Source organism: Sciurus carolinensis, chromosome 11 (assembly GCF_902686445.1).
Source record: "Sciurus carolinensis chromosome 11, mSciCar1.2, whole genome shotgun sequence".
Lineage (NCBI taxonomy): Eukaryota > Metazoa > Chordata > Mammalia > Rodentia > Sciuridae > Sciurus > Sciurus carolinensis.
The window spans coordinates 9435892-9456674 of record NC_062223.1 but is presented as its reverse complement, the minus strand read 5'-3'; the positions used below and the strand labels follow the sequence as shown (position 1 = coordinate 9456674).

The window sequence follows — 20783 nt, the reverse complement described above, 5'->3', positions numbered from 1 at the left end:
GGCTCGATCTCAGCAGGAAAACATCCTTGGCGCTGGTACAGCCGTGCATTCGGTCTCTGGCACAATCCACGCCTGGCAGGGCCCTGTGGGTCTGTAACCCTGTCAACCCCAACAGACTAAGTTAGGCAGCCCCAGCCCCTTGGGACTTCTGGAGTCCATTCATGGGCTGCCTGCCTGAGGGCCTGAGGGGCCAAGATGGGCTGTGAAGGTCACCCCGTCCCTGCTCCCCCCAACCCCGCCCTTGGCCTAACCCCTGCTAAAGACACCCAGCTGCTGGGCTGAGAAGGCTGGGGCCTGGTGGCCGGGTGGGGCGTGCAGGGCCGATTGTCTCATCCTGCAGCTCAGTTCTGGGTCCTAAGCGCCTCCCAGTAGCCGCACCCAGTAGGCACCCCTTCAGGCCAACCCCTCAGGAAACCCCATCCCCAACTAAAGGCTTGCTCTAGATCCAGGACTCTCTTAAAGCCCACCCAGGCCCCCGGAACCCCAGTCCGTGAGCCATGCCCCCTCCCAGACCCTCCCGGCCCTGCCTGTGAATCAGGCAGGCTGGAATCTGATGAGCTCAGGCCTCCCCACCCAGCGATGCCGGCTTCCCTTCTGCCTCCTGCTTGGCCAGTGGGGTCGCCACACCCCTCACGGGGGTCTTCCCAGCAACTCACAGCCCCCTCCAGGGTCTACCGGGGGCTGGGGTAAGGCAGGGGTAGGCCAGGTCTGGGAGGGCTATTAGTCAGGAGGGGGGCTCAGCCGCTTGGGCAAGCTCAAAAGTTAAAAAAAAAAAAAAAAAAGTCTGCTGTGAGTGCGCATGTCTACGTGTGTGAGGGTGTTTGCTCTTCCAGGACTCAGACAGTAGGCAGGGGCAGCCTTGTGCTATATCAAAGTTGTATGTATGGCCATATCTGAGGGGGTGATGTGGGTGTTGGTGGCAATTCTGCACTGGTAGGCCTAAGCATGTGAGGAGATCCTGTGTGGCTGATCACTAAGGTCCCTGTCAACTTGTCCCCATGGGTGCTTGGGTAGTCTTGTGCCTGCTGTGGCTGGCTGGGTATTACCGTGTTGGAACGTGGTCAGCGAGTTACTGTGTGTGGAATTATGGCACTGAACATGGGTCACAAGGCCACTGCAGGGTGTTAAATGTACTGAGGGTGGGTCAGGGTGAGCCTCAGTGCATGCTGTCCACCCCAATCCTCCCATAGGCCCTAGCTCCTGGGCTGATGGGGCTGTGGAACCTGGGACAGGGAGCCCCTCCCTCACCCCTCTCCTGATCTGCTTTTGCAGGATCCCTACTCCCCTCCTAGTGCCAGGCGGGGGCATGGGTCCTAGGGTCCTCTGAGTCTCCCACGTATAGACTCTGTGCAGAAGGTACCTGGAGTGGGGCTAGAAATGAGGTGTGCACACCCCCTGGTGGCAGTGAGGAAGCATGCCACCCCAGGAACAGAGGAGCCCTCCTGGCATAGTCACCCGGATCTATCATTCCACACTGTGCCACATATATTTACTAAGCGCCAATTCCGGCCCAGGCATTGTTCTAGGGCCCCGGAGATTTAGCTGGGAACAAGGCCAACTTGGCTCTGGCACACTGGTGGAGGAGACAGACAATAAACAAACTCACACAACTAGGGTGACTTTAGAAGTGATAAGTGCAACATTTCCAAGCAAGGAAATGACAGCTACTCTCCGCAGAGTCAAACATCAGGCCAGGGTCCCAGCCCTGCCCTGTAGCAGTGGACACTGGACAAAGCGCATGACCTCAGAGACTTGGCTTCCTCTTCTGTAAGGACGAGGGTGGTGGCAGGGGCCGTGCAGAACCCCCTAGAATGCAGTGGGGTTTAGCCTCCTCCCAGATCACAGCATGAGGAAGGTTTCACCCGCCTCCTTGTGGCTGGGGCTGTGGTGCTTGGTGTTTGGTCTACAGGGGACACAATATATTATTGTTGAGTAAATTAGTCTTTCTGCGTTGGAGTCCTTTGTCTTGTAATGAGCCAGATGCCTCGAGTTAACCCGTTTCCTCATCTGAAAAATGGGGATGACTCTATCCTAGACTGGCCTCCCGTCTCCTGCCCTGCCTGAAGCCCCTGCCCCTTTATCGTCACCTTGGTCATGCTGATGTAGCCTGGACCCCTGAGCAATGGGAGAACCAAAAGTGCCAGGAAGCAGGCAGACTCGGCGGTGCCCCCATGAGGCACTGCTCGAGGCATGCGGAATTCCAGGCCAGGAACTGGGACCGAACATGGAAAGGGCTTGCAAACGTTCGAGTCAGGGGCCCAGAAGCCTCTGACTGTTCCTTAGACCCGCTCCACCTCTGGCCCCATAGGCTCTCTAGCATCCATGCAGACATTCCAGGTCCCTTCTTTGGGACAGAGCTTGATGCATCTTGTGTTCAGTTCCCAGAACCTCCCCTCCAGTATCCCCAGGGTCCCTCACTCCTAGTTTCAAACTTCAATCAGGGGATGACATTTATTGAGCACCTGTGGGGTGCTCAGCACTATAAGGCTCTGGGGCCAGAGGTGGAGTACGGGGAAGACATACAGCAGAATAAAGGAGACTCCCTACTAGCAAGTAGCTGGGTGGGGGGGTGCAAGTGGGAAGCACTTCTGGGACCTAGTGAGGAATGTTGGGAGCCCTGCACCTGAGCTACATCTGGGTCATCTGAAAGCCAATGTCCACAATTTTTATTTCCCAGTTGTCACGTCTGACATGTAGGCTAACGTCCCTTTACTCAGCACCTTGGGGGTTGTCTCTGAGGCTCATTGGGGCTCTCCTCCATCCGGGGACAATACTTTCCTGAGCAATGGCCAGTGAGAGGCTGGCCTCACCCAGACCCAACTCTGAGGGACCTGAGGGCCAGTAGCTTCAGGTCCTGTGCTGTCCCCAGGCTGTCCCACAGCGACAGGGGTGAGGCAGAAATTGCTTCTTGCCCTAGGCCCTCAGACCGTCCTGTGGCTCTCGGCAGCTCTCTGGGTTGTGCACGCCCCCTGGTGGTTGGTGATCAGCAATTTTCTTTGCTTACGTGCGCAGCCTGTTCTGGGTTTCTCTTTGGGCTGCCTTGGCCTTCGGGGCTGATTTGCTGTGTGATGTCTTGCGAGTTGCCTTCCCACACCTGGGTGGGGTCGAGGAGGACATAGCCTGCCTGCTCATAGAGTTTTTGTGAGGACCAAAAGATTTGATGCAGAGTAAATGATTTCTAAGTCCCCTTCCCATCCTGGAAGCTCATGGGCCACTGGTGGGCATTATCTCCCACGAAAATTCCCTGGGGACGCCAGAGTTCTCGGAGGACTTCCAATTTTGGGAAACGATTAAAACAAGGGTACTTTCTCCCTGGGACCTAACACCTGTGCAGGGGAGGGTCCTGCCTGAGAGGGAGCAGGTGCCTGAGTGAGAGCGGTTAGGGCTGCTAATGCCCACCTCCTTTCCCCTGATAAGAGCTCTGCTTTGCAGCAAAATCATCCATTCGGGACCCCTGGGAGAAGGGCAGGATAGCAAGAGTGTACCCACTTTGCAGATGAGGATGCTGAGACGGGGGAAGCCGGTCCTCTGGGGGACCTCTGCTGCCTCCCTCAATCCTTCCCACACCAGGCATGGGTGGAACTTTTCAGGGTCCCAAAGTCCATAGCAGCCCTGCCTGTGCCCATGGGGAGCACAAAAGGAGAAAGGAAACCGCCCACGTACCACGTGGGCATCAGATGGATCTGTTTCCTGTGGGGCACACTTGCCCTTGTAGGCTGGGGAGAAGAACAAGAAGCAAGAACCTCCTCAACTTTACTCTAGTCACTCAGATGTGGCCAGTCTCCCAGCTCTCTGGCAGGTAAGCTCACAGAGGTAAGTGCCAGTCAGAGGTGGTGGCAGACACCAGAGAGGGCTGGGTGGGGTGGCCCAGAAGGCTGTGGCCTTGGTGTGTGGGGCTGACGGTTCTGAAGACCTTCCCCACAAGCTCAGAGGCTTCTGCCCCGGTGATGATCCCGACCCCTTCTAGCTACTCCTCTGCTGCCTGGCTCCTGCAGCCTCTGGCTCTCCTGAATGCACAAGGTCCCCCCCAACCTGACCCTCTCCCTGCTCAGCAGTTGTCTCAGACTCTCCCACACTGTCCCCGGGGCTGGCTTTGGCCTCTGCAACTCCATCTCCCTGGCCCCCTTTCTCCTCCTCCTGGCTCCCTGACTCTGGCTGCTCACTGCCTGCTCCCTCTGCTGCAGCCCCTGGGGTCCCAGGTCGCTCCCGGCGGTAGACCAGATAGCCGTCTGTGGGAAGCCTGTGGGCCAGGGCTCCGGGCTGCAGGCGGTGGTAGTTCTGCTCCTTGTATAGGAATAGGCCAAAAGCATCCGGCTGGCTCACTCGGAACTTGGTGGCACAGAGTTCATTCAGAGTGGCGACTGAGGCCCCAGGAGGCACAGCTAGAGTCTTGGAGGTGCAACCGCTGCTGGGATCCTGGTAGGCTACTCGAAGGAGGTGCTGTGTAGGAGGAGAAGCAAAAACAAGTACTCAACGCTCTCTGGTGTGCATGTGGCTGCAGAGAAGGCTACCTAGGGACGGGGTGGGTGGCATGTACCCAGTGGTGGAACAAAGGGCAGAAGCTTTGTGAACCCTGAGAGGGTCTCAGGGCAGGGGGAGTGTGGCTGAGCTAGTGGGTAGTGGCAGCAGGTGCAAGGCCAGCCCAGCAGGGTCCACAAGCCTACAGGGACACTCAGCTGGGGCTTACTTTGTGCCCTAAGCATCCATCCCGCACTGACACTTCATGGTAGAAGAGGCACCCATTTCACAGAAGAGAAAATTGTGACACAAAGAGTAACTTGTCCAAGTCCTCAAACCAAGAAACAGCAGAGCTGGGACGAGCTCAGGTCCTGGCTAGAGTCTGGACTCAAGCAAGGCTGGGAAGGGTGAAGGATGGGGCGGTGGCCAGCTCTGGGGACACTCAGGCCAGAGTCCACATGGATTCAGGGACTGAAGCCTGAAGACAGAGGATGCAGAGCCCTGGCTGGGGCTGGGTGTCCCTTTCCTTTCCTTGTTTCAGTTTCTTCATTTGTAAAATGGGGATAATAATGGCCCCATCTCAGTGCTTCTGTGAAGATTCAGGGAGGCTCAGTCCAGTGCTGGGCACATGGGACCCACTCCCTCGAAGGCTGGCTTTGACATTCAGATAGGTACTGCTCCTATTGCAGTGTGACAGAGGACTAGAGGGGACTGTGCTGGGTGCTGTCAGCTGCACAGTTGCTCTGGGTCTCACCAGTTTGGCACAAACAGTGTGGAGGGCCTCTTACCTGGAGGGTGGCAGGCAGGCGGCGCTGCTCCCAGAGGCTCAGGGAACGCTGCAGCTCTTGGGAGGGGTTGAGGGGGAGGCTGTGGGCCTGGCCCAGGCTGCTCAGCAAGGCCAGGCTGGCCGACAGGCTGGTAAGGTAGTAGCCACCTAGGACACACGGGGGCAGAGTGTAGCTCAGGCTGGGCATGGGGCGACCCGCTCCCTTGCCCTGCTTCCTTAGGGTTCACCAAACAGCTAAGACCCCTCAGCCCACTCCTACAGAGAGGGTGGGTAGGCCCCTCACCCTCTCCAGTGAGCAGAGCTGGCTCCAGCAGCTCCGACATGTATTCAGCTTCCAGCAGGAGATCAGGAAGGTCACACTGGGCCAAGACAAGGCTCAACAGTGGCAGGAACTCATCTGCACCTGCACCCTCCCCTGTACGGACATGGGAAGAGGACGCTTAGGATGGACGCCTCTCCTTCTCTTAGAGTGACCCCCCTCTTGGCGCTCCAGTCCAGACAGTGGGATGTTTTAACAACCACAAAGGGCTGTGGGGTGCTCTCTCCCCGCTGTGGGCCTCCGTTTTGCCATCTGAGATGGGAAAGTTAGATCTGTCTCCCCTGTTGTGCCACTCTCCCTGGGGGGCCTGCTTCAGATTTGCGGGGCAGGACAGGGCGAGGCAGCAAGGGGGCCATACCTGCTTGGGTCCTCAGGGCTGTGTAGAGCAGCTTGCAGGCCTGCAAGAGCCGCTGGACCTGGGCCCTAGGCGAGTAGGAGCGGAGAAGCTGCAGGAGCTTCTGGCGCACCTGCTCGGTCTCCGCAGGGGAGGGCAGGCTTAGGTGGGACCCGAAGGCTCCAGGGCCTTGGGCTCGGGCCAGGCGGAGGCCCTCAGCCAGGCGGCTAAGGGAGCCATCTGCAGAAAGCCGGAGCCGCAGGCGGGCTGCCAGGATGGGCCGGAGAGGCTTGAGAACTGAGCGATGCAGCGACTTCTCCAGGACGTGTTCTGCGGGAGGACGGGTGGGGGTCAGGGAGAAGGGCAGAACTGCAGGGGAGCAGGGTGAGCCGGGCGAGGGGCAGAGAGGCAGGGAATGGCACACACTTGAATGCTGCCGGAGACAAGGGGGCTCAGAAAGCAGCAGAACAGTAGCGGAGAGCCAGGTGGCACCAGGCGAGGAGTGGGGCAGTGGGGAAGGACCGGAGTTCCGGAGGGCCAGGGCTAAGCTCGCAGGCCAGGCTGGGCCCTTACCCAGCCTCTCTGGTGGTAGCAGCTTCTCAGGGCCCAGCTCTGTGCTCAGCATGGCCCGGGCCCGGCTCAGTGCCTGGCGGATGCCCTGCAGTTCCTGGGGCTCAGGGCTGGCCCGCACCTGGGTCAGTAGGTCCTGCACCAACTGGCCCACAGCCGTGTGTCTGTCCTGCATCAATGCTGCAGCTGCTCGGCCCACCTGCCGCTCAGGAGCCAGCAGGGAGCAGAAGGCAGTGCTCATGGACCGGAGCAGAGGCCGGCGGCGGCCAAGGCCAGGGGATGTCCTGGGGATCCCCTGGGACCCTGCTGGCCCCTCTTCCTCAGAGCTGCTGGGAGAGCCACAGTCCACCTCCCGGAGGGAGGGCAGGAGTGGGAGGACGTGGCTGGTGCCCCCAGGCACACGGTACCCCACTGAGCTCTCCCTTCTCAGCAGCTGACCAGGGGGCAGCCTTTCTGGGTGACTGGGGGCCGCCCCTGGCAACACAGGGACTGGGGGAGGTGGCACAGCAGGTGGAGACAGGGGGCTGGAGGTCTCCGTGGACACACGCACTTTGAAGCTCCTCTTGAATTTCTCTCGCTTGGTGGGGCCCAGGTCCCCGGGGAACAGGGGATTGAAGAAGCAGAGGGCAGCACCAGTGCCCTGGTCCAGCTCCTGAGGGGATCGGGCCTTCAGCCGGGGCAGAGATGGGCCTTCGGATGGGCCCCACTGAGCCTTGGTGTTGAGAGAGGAGCTCCAGAACTCTAGGGACCAGAAACAGATGGGGCCTCAGGGCAGGGTCGGGAGGGTGCCCACAGGCAGGCTGTGGGCTCTGGTGCCCTCCCTTCCCCTTCTGGCCTCAGCATGTCCATCTGTGCAACAGGTGGCAGGGGAGCCCTTACCAATGCCCAGATGGGAGATAGCCTCCAGCTCCTTGTGGGTGGCTGCCTGGTGGATGGCTCTGGGGAGCCGCAGCGGGAGAAGAAGGACGTCTCTGAGACCAGAGAGGGGAGCAGAGTCAGGTGTGAGGGATCTCACAGTAGGGCGGGGAGGACAGGCCATCCGGTGCAGGGTCTGTGGGCAGACTCACTGGGTGTGGCAGTAAGCGCAGATGAGCTGGACAAGGTCGGGGAACACGAGGGCTGAGCCCTCCAAGGAGACGCCTGAGGGATGAGAGAAGTGAGACCAGAGAAAGCTCCATCTCCCCGCTTTCTAGCTCCTTCCCGCCAGGCCCGTCCCTCTTACCATCAGAACTTTCCTGGATGTAGTGGCTGGAGACGAAAGAGGGACCACTGGCTTCTGGTAGCCGCACGCACAGGGTCTGGCACTGGCGAGTGTTCGATTTCCGCACCAGGAACGTCTGTGAGGGGCAGTCCGGTGGCTCAAGACCTCAGAGTTCAGCCCCTTTCTCCCCTCTCAGTTGGTCAGTCCCCACACTCACCCCTGGGGGCTCGGTCCTCAGCACATGCAGTGCGGCTGCTGCATTGGCCCGCAGCTGAAGCCACACAGGCCGGGTGAGCAGCAGGCGCTCCCGCAGGCTCACAGTGCGCGCCGGTTGCTGGGGCCCACCTGTCCGCCCCCGGCTGGCGTCTGGTGTGTCATATTGAGGGTCCTGGGCTGGCCTGGAGGCAGGACCCAGACCTGAGCAGGAGGTGGGGGGGCTTTGCCCACCCCTTCCCCACTTCTGGGCTTCCCACCTCCCCTCCCAATCCCTCCCTGCCCCACCTGGCTGCCCCTCCAACTTCACTAACTTTTCTCTCTCCAGGTGTTCCGGAGGAAAGCTCAGGCAGGGGGCTCTGGGAGGGTGTGTTCCTGGTTCCCTGGAGTCTTCCATGGCTGGGAGCTCCTTTGGTTTCTCTCAGACTCAGGAAGAGAATCCAGCCCCCAAGGCACAGGCGCGCACATTCCCGGTGGTGAGTAACACTTCCTGAGGGCGGTTCGCCCTGTCACACCCCGCCCGTTAACTCTTGTGTGTCCACTCCGCCTGGCCAATGACAGCTTCCTCTCTGTGCTAGTCCCAGGTTCAAGGGGCAGGGATCCCTTCCATGTCAGTGTCACTCTGGGGGCCCCAGCTGCAGGGCGCCACCTCCGCACCGTGCTTCCTGCAGCCTGCCAGCCTCCTCACACCATGAGGCTGGGTGGGGAGGGGTTAAGAAGAGCCGGCTCTGTCCCCACAGGCGCAAGCCTCGCCCTTGGGTCACCTTAAGTCTGTGGTCAGTTGCTCATCTGTCCCTGCCTTGTGGGTCAGCCTTGTGGGAGAGCACCCCCTACTGGTCACAGATGACTCATTTCTGAGTCTAACTTGGGTTTTGGGATTTCAGGTTGCCATGGAGAAAGGATGCTGTGTCTCCATGGAAACTAACCCCTTTGCTTAACTGAGGTTCTGGGGGTGGTTCTGACACTCAGTGCTAACCAGGGGGAGTGTGGCTGTGAGGTCGTCAGCACATGGCGCTGCCGCCGGCTGCCTCCCACGCACAGGCCCTGCCAGCCTGCCTTGCCAATCTGCCAAGCAACTGGGGCAGGTGCAGACATGACCCGGTCTTTAAGCACGTGTACCAGCCCCTTCCTCACCAGGGGCCACGTGCTTCTCATGCTCTGCCTGAGCCACATGTGGCTTCTGACTCCAGGTCCACCTACCTCCCCCAGCCTGTACCCAAAGCCAGGGTACCCTAGACTGCAAAGACCCCAGAAGAGTCTGTCTCAGGTGCTCCCCAGGGAAGCCCTGAGTCCCTTGCAAGGTAAATCAGACACACATGGGTCACACTAGAGTCCCAGCAAAGGTTTTAATTCTAGTCCTCAAAATCTGGGAGGCAGACACCAGGAACAGCCCTGAGAAAACCTAGGGGGCCTGGCTATCACCTCCAGCTCCAGCCAGAGTGGACAGGCCCCCAACATATCATTTCTTGCTCAGTTCCCATGCCATGGGGCCCAGCTCCCTGGCTCAGTGGAGAGGTTGGCAGGAGGGGTGTTGCTTTGGCTTAGGACAAGGCCTGTTGTCTTTGGAGGACAGAGGAGGTTTATCTTCACGAGGGGGAGGTGGTAGGCTCGTCAGAGATGGAGACAACAGTCTCGCCTGGCCAGGTCAGCACTGGGGCCACAACTGTGCAGGCTCTGAGGAGGGCAGAAGGGGGCCCAGCAGCAACACTGGAGAGTGGTCTGCATAGCCCCAGGGGTTTGTCAGTCTGCCTATCTGCTGGAAAACGTGAATCCTGGATGTGGTGCCAGCTGTTCCGAGGGACCCCTTGGCTGTGAACAGCAGTCATGGTCCTGGGGGTTTGAGGGAAGGGGAAAATCACTGGGAGGAAGTTAAACTACAAAGGAGGCAGCCACTTCCTTCAAGACATTGGGTGCCTCTCTCTTGAGAGCCTTCATGCAAGGGGCTCTGGCCTGCCCTGGTCCATCTGGGCTGGGGGCTCCATCCCACCTGTCACCCAGTTCCATCAACCCAGAGATCCCTACCCCGGCTCCTGCTGTACACACTTCTCAGACCTAGATCAGGCCACTGACTGACACAGCCAATGTCTTTCTCTGGGCTCCTCTGCTGGAGGCCAGGCTGCAGGGCAGGATGGCAAGAGGAAGGACACCCTGAGTTCTTACCCTCTGCTTTTCTCTTCTGAGGCGACACTGCTGCCCGGGCCTGGGTGGTGAGAAGAAAAGCCCCCCTGAGAGCCTGCCTCCAGCCTGGCAAACCCACTACACCAGCCTCTGAGGCGCGGGGCTGCCCAGCGAGCTGTGCAGAGCAGGGGAGGATGGCCTTTCTGGGCAGAGCTCTGAGGTCTTATCAGAGGCGCAGCGAGCCCAGTGGCCTTCCCTTCCTCCCTCCTTTCTTCCCATCGAGCTTCCTGGAACGAGGGGCTGGCAGATTGCATGTCCCTCCCTCCAGGGCAGCCTGGAGCAGGAGGACCATGAGCTGCCACAAAGCCAAGGCACCTGGGCTGAGGTAGGGGGTGCCCAGGGGTGAGCAGAGAACTCCTGGGGTCCTCAGATACCAGAGCTGGCATCTAAGCAGGGGACCTGTGCTGCAGGCCCTGCCGAAGGTAGGATGGGGACTCAGGTAGGAGTGGAAACCACCTTTTTCTTTTTTTTTTTTTTTTTTGACACTGGGGATTGAACCCAGGGGTGCTTAACATATTTTTACATATTTTTTGACACAGATTCTTGCTAAGCTGCTTAGCGCCTTGTGAATTTGCTGAGGCTGGCTTTGAACTCGCGCTCCTCCTAGCTCAGTCTCCTGAGTTGCTGGGATTACAGGCGTGCGGAAGCCACTGCCCCAGCACGGACCCACCTTTTTGATAGCCGTCCAGTCCTCGAGGATATCAATCTCCTGCAGCATGTACACGATATAAGGGCCTGCAACAGGGTCAAGGAAGCAGGATGGCTGATGGAGGGGCAGGTGATGGCAGCTGTGCTGGAGGCTGGAGTGGCAGTGCCACCCATCCAATGCTCAGGGTAAGAAGTGTGTGGACACTGTGGAAGGGTCCCCAAGAGTCTGGGTTTCAACACAGCCTCTGCCTCCTACCTCAGGGCCCTCTGGTTGTCAGGGGCCCACACAGCCTGTTTCAGGGTCCACCAAGCTCCCCTACCCCACACCTTCACCTCTCATCTCCAGGCCAGCTGGCAGAGGCCCATTCTACTCTCAGGGGCCCTGTTCCTTCTGTCTGGCCATGTCACCAACTGGCTCCTCAGTGGACCTTTTCCCCTAAGGGCAAATTCTGGTCTCTTCCAGGCTGAAAGTACCCTCCTGTGGTCTCCCCACTGTGCTCTGCACTGGAGGCCTCCTCACTTTCACCCCCCATGGCTCCTTGGGAAGTTTCAGCCTTCCGGGTCCCTCACTCTCTGCCCCCATCAGCACATGGCTGTAAGGCCAGGGCTCTGACTGCATGGGAAGGGGTGTCCAGCCCAACTCTGCTGCCCTGTGCAGGTGGGTGGAAGGCACGGTAAGCTCAAGCCTGGGGCTCCAGGCTGAGGGTGGGTAGAGGCAGCAAGTCCCTTCTGGGACCTGGGCACCTCAAGACAGGACACAGGTGCAAAGGAGCAAGAAGCACAGGGAGACCAGAAGAGGTTTCACAGAGGAAGCCTGTGGGCTGACACTGAGAAGGCAGGGACAGGCAGGAGCGCTGAGTGGGAGCAAGCGAGGCTGGGGAAGCCCAGGCTGCACAGGGCCCACGCTGGGACTGTCCAGAGCGAGCCAGGGGCGTCAAAGGATGATCCTCACTCAGAGTTACGGGCAGTTCCTGAGGTGAGTGTTCTATTTTTCTAGGGTCCATATAGGCCAAGGGGACCCAGCATCCCCAAAGAAGTTCCTGACAGCTGGATGGGCTCAGGCACAATCACATGACACCAAACAATGACTGTGTTTAGTCCGACCATAACTCATGTCCCCTTCAGCCCTCTTTCTGGAATTTGGAGCCTGCCTGCCATCCTGTCCAGTTTTAGGCCACCTTGGGTAGAAGGATACCAGAGACGAGAGGTGCTTTCTTCCTCTTGCTGGGTGGCAGCGAGTCCCAGGTCTTTGAGCTGCTTCTGGCATGCAGTTTATCATCCCACCACTCTGTGCCCCCAGACTCAGAGTCAGGATCAGGGTGAAGGTCCATAGGCCACTCCCACCTCTGTGGCTTCTGTGTCCCCCCATGGGCCAGCTTGGCCTCCCCTTCCTTCCCCATCACCACCCAAGGCAATGGACTCAACCCTAGGCTTCGGACTGCTCAGGTCCTGACTGAACAATGGTGGGGCTTGGGGAAGCGGCCACCACCCTTCAGTGAGCCTCAGTTCCAATTGTTTAGTAGAGAGTGGAATGAAGACAGCTCCTGCCTCTTCAAGACCCCTACGAACACAGGTGCTGTGGCTACTGTACACGTGGGCATGTCAGAGGAGCGATCCCCCATTTTAGAGAGCAGGGAAAGGGGACCCACTTTGCCTGAGCCCCCATTGTGCTAGGCACTGGGTTGAGCCCTTCCAGGCCTGGTCTTACTCAGGTCCAAGAGACAGGCCCTCAGACCCTCCCTTGTGCAGCCAGGGAAGCTGAGAGAGGGAGGGGTGGGCACAGGCAACTGGGTCCTGCCCTCACCGGAACTGATGTCCAGACTCTGGCGGTCCTCCTCCAGCCTCTGGATCCGCTCCTGCAGCTCCCCCTGCAGTGTGTCATACAGCAGAAGTCTCTCGCTCTGGAAGAGGCACAGCTGCTCAGCCAGGTGGGCCCAGCTGGGCCCTTGGCCTTGCCCATCCTCCACTGGCACGCAGCTGGCTCACCTCCAGGTGCTGTCTGGCCCCCTGAAGCTCACACTCATACTTATTCCTGATCACGTCCAGGCAGAAGCCCTTGTAGATCCCTGTGGAAGGAGGCAGATAGGCCCCTGCTTGGCTGCTAGAACAAGGTGAGGCAGGGCAGGGATGAGAGCAGAGGGGGACAGAGAGCTGTGGGTTCCAGGAGGGGAATGGCACAGAATGGCCACAGACCTGCCACCTGAATGCGAATCTTGAGGCTCCGCTGCAGCCCCCCAAGAGGTTCCGTGTACTCAGGGGCTCTCTCAGCCCCCACCTCCTCCAGCCGCAACCGTAACTGACTCAGTCGCTCCCTGAACAACCTGGGAGGCGAAAGGCAGCTGAGCACCACTGGCTCCTCCTGTGTGAGCCCTTGCTCTTGGGCAAACACCTGCTCCCCCACAGGCCGCTCGCGGGTGTTCGTCACTCTGGATGAGCACCAGCCCCACAGCCTCCTCACCCCAGGTGAACCAAGACCAGCCTGCGGTGTGCCCGCACTCACTTCTCCTTTAGCTCTGAGAACTGCTTCTCCAGGTCCAGCATCTCATTGACACACTCGCTGCGACGCCGCTCATAGTCCTCGTCATCCATCTCTGGGAAAGAGGCCAGTCAGGGCCGGCTCTGGAGGGGCGGGCGGCTACTCCTGTGCGCACCTGTGTGGGGGCTCACCTGAGCTCTCCTCCTCCGACTCAGTCTGGCTACCGCTGCGTTCCTCCTCACTCTCTTCCTCCTCCCCATTCATCTCCGTGGCGGAATCGCCCTCTGCTTCCATCTCTTCTGTGTCTTTACTTGGAGGCTGGACAGGCATCTGGGCTCTGGGAGTGGGAGGGAGTGAAGCATCACTCACCAGTGCCTATGGCTCAGAGCAGGACAGATGCAAGCAGGGAGTCGAGCTCAACTGACCCCCAAGGGGGACATGGGCCGGGGGCAGTGACTAGTCTCACCACATGAGGACAACGCTGGGTGGCATTGGTACCTTTTGTAGGAGACTGGAAATCCTCTTGCCCTTGGATGCTGACGACAATCCCAATTATAATATTGGCAAAGGGTATGATCCACTAATGGAAGAGGTCGGCGGTAGCTTCCCACTGCTGACAGGACTTGGCCCAAACTTCTAAGTGGAGCTTTCAAGGGCCTTCATGGATTGGACTTGAACTACCAGTTCAGCTCCTTCATCTCATCTAATGGTTGTTCTCATACTCCCCCTACTCTCCCTCCCTCTGCCCAGTTTCCCTAGGACTCCCTTAGCTTCTCTTCCTGAAAACAATCAACAATCCTTGTCTTTTGCTGGTCTCTGGGTCAAATCCCGTCTCCTTGTTTCCTCTGGGACCTCAGTGCTCCCCTCTGTGTCTTTAGTTTCTCCCTCTTGGCAGGTACTATGGTTCGAACGTGGTCTCTCAAAGTTCATGCGCTGGAAACTTAATCCCCAGTGCAACAGTGCTGAGAGTCCTGTCCTTTGGATCCCTTGAACCTGGACTCTTCAGTCTCCAAACTCCAAGAAATAAATCTCTGTTCTTTAAAAATGACCCTGTCTCAGATATTGGTATTTTCTTTATTTCCTTTTTTTATGTGGTGGTGCTGGGGACTGAACACAAGAACTTGTGTGTGCTAAACACAAGCTCTACCAATGACCCACACCCCCAGCCCTCAGGTATTCTTATAGCAGCACAACAGACCAAGATAGCAGGCTCCTTCCCATGGAACTTTGGATGTGCTCAGATATATTCTACCATTAGGAAAGAGCGGAGAGGTTGTGGGGTACAACTCAGTGGCACAGTCCTTGCAGCATGCTCGGAGACCTGGGTTCCATCTCTAACACTGCAAACACTAACCCTTAACCTTAGCCACACCAATATAACTGCTGCATTTTCCACTTCATAGCTATGCATTTCTAGGCATATGTACACTTGCTGTTCCTACTTTACCTCTCACTCCTTTTATCTGTCTGTACCTGTCACTCTCACTGAAACTGACCCTGTAGAGTTAACCAATGATTCCTTGTGACTAATGGCCAATACTGTTCAGTGGTTATCTATGTCGACCTTTCAGGACATTGAACACTGCCAAGTATTCCTTCTTTTATTCATTCATCTAATATTTATTGAGCACCTAAGATATGTTAGGTACCATCACCTACTCTGGTAGATGTTAGAGTACAACTGTGATAGACAGTTTTTGACCTCAAGAAGCTTACAAATTCCTGTGAGAGGGGGCAAAGAAGCAGACCATTACTAGAATATAAGGAAAGTTACACACTGGGGTCTATGGGAGGGGCATCTAGTCAGGATCTGAAGCTTGCTGTAGCAGTAAGGACTTCCAGAGGAAAACAGACCAGATAGGGTGGGGTGTTGCGCCGACTGAGAAAGGGAGAACTGCAGCAGAGTGAGTCAAGTGCAAAGACCCAGACATAAGAGAAGAGGAGAAAGGGATGAGGCTCTGCACCTCAAGACCTGGGATAGAGAGATTCCATCATCAGCATATACCAAGTTCCCCAGGTCACAGTAGGAGGCAACCAGCAAGGCAGAATGTGGGGGTAAGAAGGGATCTGTGATGGAACTCCCAGGATCAACAGAAGGGCAGATAAGAGTCCTCAGCAGAGAAGAAAAAAACAAAATTCATGGAAAATTTAAAAAGGAAGGTGCAGTGATAGTGCCCAATGCTGCCAAGAGATGGCCTGAGAGGAACATTAAACATTCCTCTCCACAGATCATCTCTGCAAACTGGGGGCTTCTATTTCATTGTGATGTTCTTCCAGCTTCTCTGACAGCTGGCTGCTCTGTAAGCCTTTAGGGTGATAGACACCACTGCCTCCAGGAAGCCTATTTGTTTACTTCTCCTATTTGTCCATTCTCAAGTCTCTCCAGTGAGTGTAGGAGCCATGCCAGGTCAGGGGCTCCTGTGCTCCTTCCTGGTGCAGTACTGGCTCACTTGACCACTCGAACGATTTTCAAAAACAAAGTAACCAAAATAAACTTTGGCAGTGCAGGGATTAGCTTTTACTTCTTGGAAGCCCAGGTGCCTGTAGTGGTAGCTAATGCTCCTTGACACCAAGTCAAGCAGTTTTTGATGCCTGGCCTCGGAGAGAACTCAGTCACATTCCTCAATGATTTCACCAATGCTCTGAACCTGACCTGAAGATCTAGGTTCTCCAAACCGGTCTCATTTTTCTCTTTCTTACGCTTCAGTTCCTAGCACTGACAATTCCTCTTCGACGTTAAATGTATGTACATTGTAAAGACTCACCGTATGTGTACTCTCTCTTTCAGAAGCAGCTCTCCCCCTCAGCTGACTCTGATTATGAGTGCGTTAAATTAAGTCGCAACCTCCCCCTCCTCAACCCAGGTGAAAAAGGTGATAACCACTCCTGCTCTGAGAGTTGTAAAGATCGCAAGAGGCAAGGGATGGAAAAGCACACCGTAAAGCGCGGCGAACAGCAATTTCCAGATAGTAAGCTCCTGAGGGCACGTCCCCGGGGAAGGCGGACCCCTTCCCACAATCGCAGAGGCCAACTCAGGCCACTCCACGGCTCTCCAGCAGCCTCCCGCCCCGCTCTACCCTCGGATGCGGCGGCGTGGGCCAGAGAAGAGCTAGGGGCTCTCGGCCGTCGGCTTCGGTCCCACGGCCCCGCGCGCGTCCGGCCGGTTAAGTCTCTGCTTAGGCTCCGGAGGAGAAGATTACGCCATCCCGGACCGACTGACCGGAGAGGTCAAACCAGGCACCGGGCGTAGCAATACGCACCGCGGGGACTGGGGCCTCCGGCCTCACGTCCGAGGTTCCCTGAATCGTGCCCGAACCTGCCAGTACTGGCGGCTGCCGCCGGGCTCCCGGAACCGCAGCGCAGGTCCCTCTTCTCTAGGAGGCGGGGCTTGTCGGAGCTTCCGTGTGCGTCATCAGGAGGCGCCGGCCGGGGGAGCTCACAATTGGACCGCTGGGGCCGAGGCATGCTGGGATACCGCGGGCTGGTCTCCATAGCAACCCACCGACATTCACGCAGGCCTTCGGTTAGCTGGGAAGGCCCTAGTGGTTTCCTTGCTTTGCTGTTGGCGCCCCTGGATCCGCGGCCACCTCCCCCAGGAGAGCAAGGGGAGAACCCTGGGCCCCCCAGCTCAGGAGAGTAACGAAGCCAGCTGTGGGTGTGAACACTCGTTTATTTACACATTGTCATCCGAAAGCAAAAACCCAGCCCAGCCTATGGGAGGGTACAAATCTGAGACTGTCACTCATAGAGCCTGCGGACCCTTCCCTCTTCCAGAGCCCCCAATGGCGGGGGCCTGGGAGAATCAGGAAGTTTAGAATTCTGTTAAAAATTAAATTGTATGCTTTCATCCGATTTCTTTCCAAAAGGCCAGTTTCATTAAGTACTCCAACTTAACTCTGTACCATTCATACTTTTTGCTTTCCTACTACCCATTCACCCAAAATTGTTAATAATTATAACAATAATAATAACAACAAGAATAATACTGTAATAATATTAATAATACTTCACATTTGTACGAAGCTTACAGAATGTTTTCACATATAGCATCTCATCTGAGCCTCCCAACAGTTCTGTGAGGTAGGTATTCTCACCTCCCTTTTTACAGACGGAGTAACCGAGGCTCAGAGAGGTAATGGGATTTGCTCAAGGCCACACAGCTAGTTAGTGGTAAAGCTAGGACTTGATCCTAGCACCCCATATTCAAGTCCAGTGTTCCAACACCACAGCTACCTCTGTAAAGTGGAGTGACATTTCTTACCCCAGTCAGGCCTGAGGGGCAGCCTGAGGAGCCAAAGGCTGAGACTTCTCAGACTAGGGGAGGGAAGGACTCAGCAGCGGCGGGGAGAGTTGGGGTACTTGGCCTTCAACTCCTGTTTGAACTGGCGGTAAAGGATCTTATTGTGCTGATTTTCAACCTCCTTTTGGGGATGGAACTTCAAGGCTTCTTTGAAGCCCTTATGAACCAGGAAACCTTCGTTCAGCACCTCAAAATCAAATCCTGCTACGTGCAGCTCACAAGCCTGTAGAGAGAGAAATAGGCAGGTCAGCAAGTTTAATGACATTCCCAGGGCTCAGATGAGCATTCCTAAGGCACACTCAAGCTTCCTCACCCTTCTGGAAGCATCTTGTGGAAACTGCAATCCAACCATTTCCCAGACTAGGATCTCCCCTACTTCACTGCCTCCCTTCATCCAGGGCCACTCCATCCCTGACCTCACCACCCCTCTTACCCATCCGCCTGCCCTCTCCCTTTTAGGCACCTGGCTGATTCGATTGAAGCCGTACTGCCGAAAGCGCTCATCAAAGGTGGGCACCTTGCCTCCAGCCACGTAGAATGGCTCCCAGGGGTCCTGCCAAGGCACCACATAGGCAGGCCTCAGCAAGCTCTCTTCTGGCAGGTTAACCCAGCGGGAGTAGTTGGTGGGCGCCTGGCAAGGCGTGCACAACCCATAATAAAAGGGCCGGACCTCGCCCACTTGGTAGAGCTGCAGCAGCTCCGTCTTGCTCATGGGCATGCGGCGGGCCCTGCGGATCTCAAAAGCAGGCACCACTAGTGCGGTGCCCCCCCACTGGTTGCTCTGATCCAACATTTCTCGCAGACCTCTCCACAGTCCCTCACTGGGCACCATGTCCACGTCGATCACCAGGGCATAATTGGCTCCCTCCCGAGCCAGATTCCTCAGCAGGTTATTGGGGTAGGAGACGTTGGTGCCTAGTGCATAATTAATCCCCGGCTGGGCTACCCGGGCTAGCTTGTCGAAGACCTCCTGGCAGGAGCGCAGCAGGGCAAATTCCCCTGGCTCCCGGGGGTCGGGAACTGCGGCCTCATAGCGCGAGGGGCACACCAAGTGCATGGCGACCCTGGCGCGCATGTCGGGGCAGTGGCTGCTCAGCGCGTAGGCCAGCACCGTGGCCAGCTGCGCTTCCTCCTTGGTGGCCGCGAACACTGACACGGACAGTGGACCTTCCCAACGCTCCAGCAAGCCGGACAGGTGCAGCAGGTTGTCCACGCTGGCATGCGTAGCCAGGATCACATCGTTGGGGTCCATGGTGGTCTTCAGTAGGCCCCTGTAGACGCGGTAATCACCGCTGGCGTCCAGGACACCTCCCGAGGCCAAAGCGGTGCGGAGTTGAGCCTTCACCTGGTCCACGGATCTCGGGGAGGGCGGGAAGAACTCAAAATATTGATCCTGCTCCTCCTGCCCATGCAGTCCGGACAGAAGCGACAGGTAGAGCAGCTGTAGCATCGCCACCAGCATGAGCGCGGCCAGCAGCAGCTGGTAGAAGGCGCACCGGATGGCGTAGGACATCTGCATGGTTCTCGGGGCTTGGGACACGCAGCAAGGACCACCGGCCGCAGACTGGGCCAGCAACCGCAAGCCCGGATTTACCGCAGCCTGCCGAGCACCGCCGAGGCGAGCCGAGGCGAGCCGAGCCCCGCGCGCAGCCCCGCCCGCCGTGCGCCCGCCCGCCCCGGCGCGCGCCCGCTCGCCCTCTGCGAGAGAGGAGGAGCTACTGCACCCGCCGCCCGCGCCGCGCGCTGTGCAGAAGCCGGACCTGCCGGTCGCCAGCCGCCCGCCTCTGGCCCGGGACGCGCACCCCTTCCTCCGGGTCAGTGCGCAGCCCCTGGACCAGCGGGTTCTGAAATCCAGGCGCGCTCGCCCCGACTCAAGAAGGGGAAGCGGTGGCAGAACTAGGCTGTATTTTAGTGAAAGGTGGTGCGGTTGCAGACTGAAGCGGGCCGAAAGGAAATAAAAAAGCTCCTTTCCACAGGGTTTCTCGCTCCCCTGGGTCCTACCAGGTTGGTGCCAAGAAGTGGATGATGGAGGCACGGAAGTGCGGATGAGATGAGAGATAAGAGAATGGGGAAGAAGCGCTGCATGTGGGACGAGGTGGCCGAGTGGTTAAGGCGATGGACTGCTAATCCATTGTGCTTTGCACGCGTGGGTTCGAATCCCATCCTCGTCGCATCTGTTTTTACAGGGAAGATTTCATAATTTTCTGCATCCCCCCTGCCTGGGGCAGCGAGTTGAAGAAAACTGAATTCAAGGATGCTGGTGGAATTCGGTCCAAGTTCCTTCCTCTCCCCTGTTTGCCCACCATTGTCTCGAAGTGTTAGAACTTTTGTGGGCCAGGCCACTGGTGTACTTTTCCTTCTCTGTAGTAAGAGGGCTCATGGGTGGGTAGCATCTATGACTGGCACTGAGATTCCGGCCTGGCCGGAAGTCGGCTGGATGGGTTATCTTGGTGAGGGTTATCTGCAGGAGTTAGAGAAGCCCCCACTGTAGGTGTCCCCTGTGGTAGGGTGTTTGATCATTCATTAATTTCTCTCTTCAGCCTACTGATTGCCCCCACTTCCCATCACCCTCCACGGTGGTGAACTCCTGCCCACAGCCCCCACCCCAGCACATACACTCTTAAATCCAAGGCCTGGAACATTCCAGCACAACCACGCTACATTGAAGGCACTTAATGCTTGTGGATTAGTTGATCAGTGGGCTCTTGAGAAGAGTCAAGAGGTTGTGGAGAGGGGCAGGCACCTCCACTGCTTAACCAATTAAATATAATAAATGCCCCGCCTTTCTGGCCACAGTAGGAGGGCCCCATGGGATGGTGCACTGTGAATCTTGAGAAGGGGCCTTGGGGACAGACTGGGTAGGGCTTCAAATGCCAGGATGAGGTGTTTGACTCGCTGTCTCATGGGCAGTAGGGTGTCAAGGTTGTGGATCACAAGGGGTAGAGGCCAAGAGACAGAGAAAGGAAAGCCCTTCAGCCCAGGCCTTGCAAGTAGAAGGCTCAGAAGCCAGATTTGGTGGCATGTGGGTTTTCTTGGAGCTACTCAGTGTTTAAAAATGACAATTCAAATCACATTAGTGGTTAATTTTGGTGAATGAGAGATTTCATGTAAAATCCACGTTTTTGTTTAAATTCTGGGAGATCCGTCAATGCCAGGCCTGCAGGGTGACCATCGGCCAGAGCGCCAAGACTGGCTCCCCCTTTTGCTATCCTAACAGTCTTCTCAGTCTTGCCTCCTCCCCGTGTACCTGCAGCCCTTCGAGCATTTGAGTTTTCTCTGCAGTGTTCCCACAATCCCCA

The 20783-nt window shown here is 57.4% G+C and overlaps 3 protein-coding genes and 1 non-coding gene across 8 annotated transcripts; 1 reads left to right on the top strand and 3 right to left on the bottom strand.

Annotated features, from left to right (window-relative positions):
- Window positions 1-1711: 1711 nt before the first annotated feature.
- On the bottom strand, window positions 1712-8969 carry Rin1 (Ras and Rab interactor 1). Of its 2 annotated transcripts, XM_047517315.1 has the most exons (10): window positions 8197-8969; window positions 7887-8067; window positions 7691-7805; window positions 7536-7608; window positions 7348-7439; window positions 6472-7209; window positions 5923-6228; window positions 5529-5660; window positions 5247-5392; window positions 1712-4440 (listed from the first exon to the last, which is right to left on the bottom strand). In XM_047517315.1, exons 1-10 carry the CDS (start codon window positions 8277-8279, stop codon window positions 3964-3966), a joined length of 2343 nt encoding a protein of 780 aa, XP_047373271.1. In that variant the 5' UTR covers window positions 8280-8969; the 3' UTR covers window positions 1712-3963. The 2 variants fall into 2 exon arrangements, with proteins under 2 accessions (XP_047373271.1, XP_047373272.1); XM_047517316.1 differs by lacking the exon at window positions 5529-5660.
- Window positions 8970-9234: 265 nt separating this feature from the next.
- On the bottom strand, window positions 9235-16597 carry Brms1 (BRMS1 transcriptional repressor and anoikis regulator). 4 transcript variants are annotated; one of them, XM_047517319.1, is made up of 10 exons: window positions 16262-16385; window positions 13376-13521; window positions 13209-13299; window positions 12902-13029; window positions 12695-12774; window positions 12513-12609; window positions 11904-11996; window positions 10731-10795; window positions 10043-10082; window positions 9236-9712 (listed from the first exon to the last, which is right to left on the bottom strand). In XM_047517319.1, exons 2-10 carry the CDS (start codon window positions 13512-13514, stop codon window positions 9705-9707), a joined length of 741 nt encoding a protein of 246 aa, XP_047373275.1. In that variant the 5' UTR covers window positions 13515-13521; window positions 16262-16385; the 3' UTR covers window positions 9236-9704. The 4 variants fall into 4 exon arrangements, with proteins under 4 accessions (XP_047373277.1, XP_047373275.1, XP_047373276.1 ...); XM_047517320.1 differs by lacking the exon at window positions 16262-16385 and adding an exon at window positions 16122-16141; XM_047517318.1 differs by lacking the exon at window positions 16262-16385 and adding an exon at window positions 16445-16597 and having other exon boundaries at window positions 9239-9712.
- Window positions 16598-16834: 237 nt separating this feature from the next.
- B4gat1 (beta-1,4-glucuronyltransferase 1) lies at window positions 16835-19140 on the bottom strand. The gene is made up of 2 exons (XM_047517317.1): window positions 17948-19140; window positions 16835-17707 (listed from the first exon to the last, which is right to left on the bottom strand). The coding sequence occupies exons 1-2, from the start codon at window positions 19001-19003 to the stop codon at window positions 17516-17518; spliced, it is 1248 nt and encodes a 415-aa protein (XP_047373273.1). The 5' UTR covers window positions 19004-19140; the 3' UTR covers window positions 16835-17515.
- A 433-nt stretch (window positions 19141-19573) lies between these two features.
- Window positions 19574-19655, top strand: Trnas-gcu (transfer RNA serine (anticodon GCU)). Its single transcript has one exon. It is a non-coding gene; the product is annotated as a tRNA-Ser (tRNA).
- The last annotated feature ends 1128 nt before the right edge of the window (window positions 19656-20783 follow it).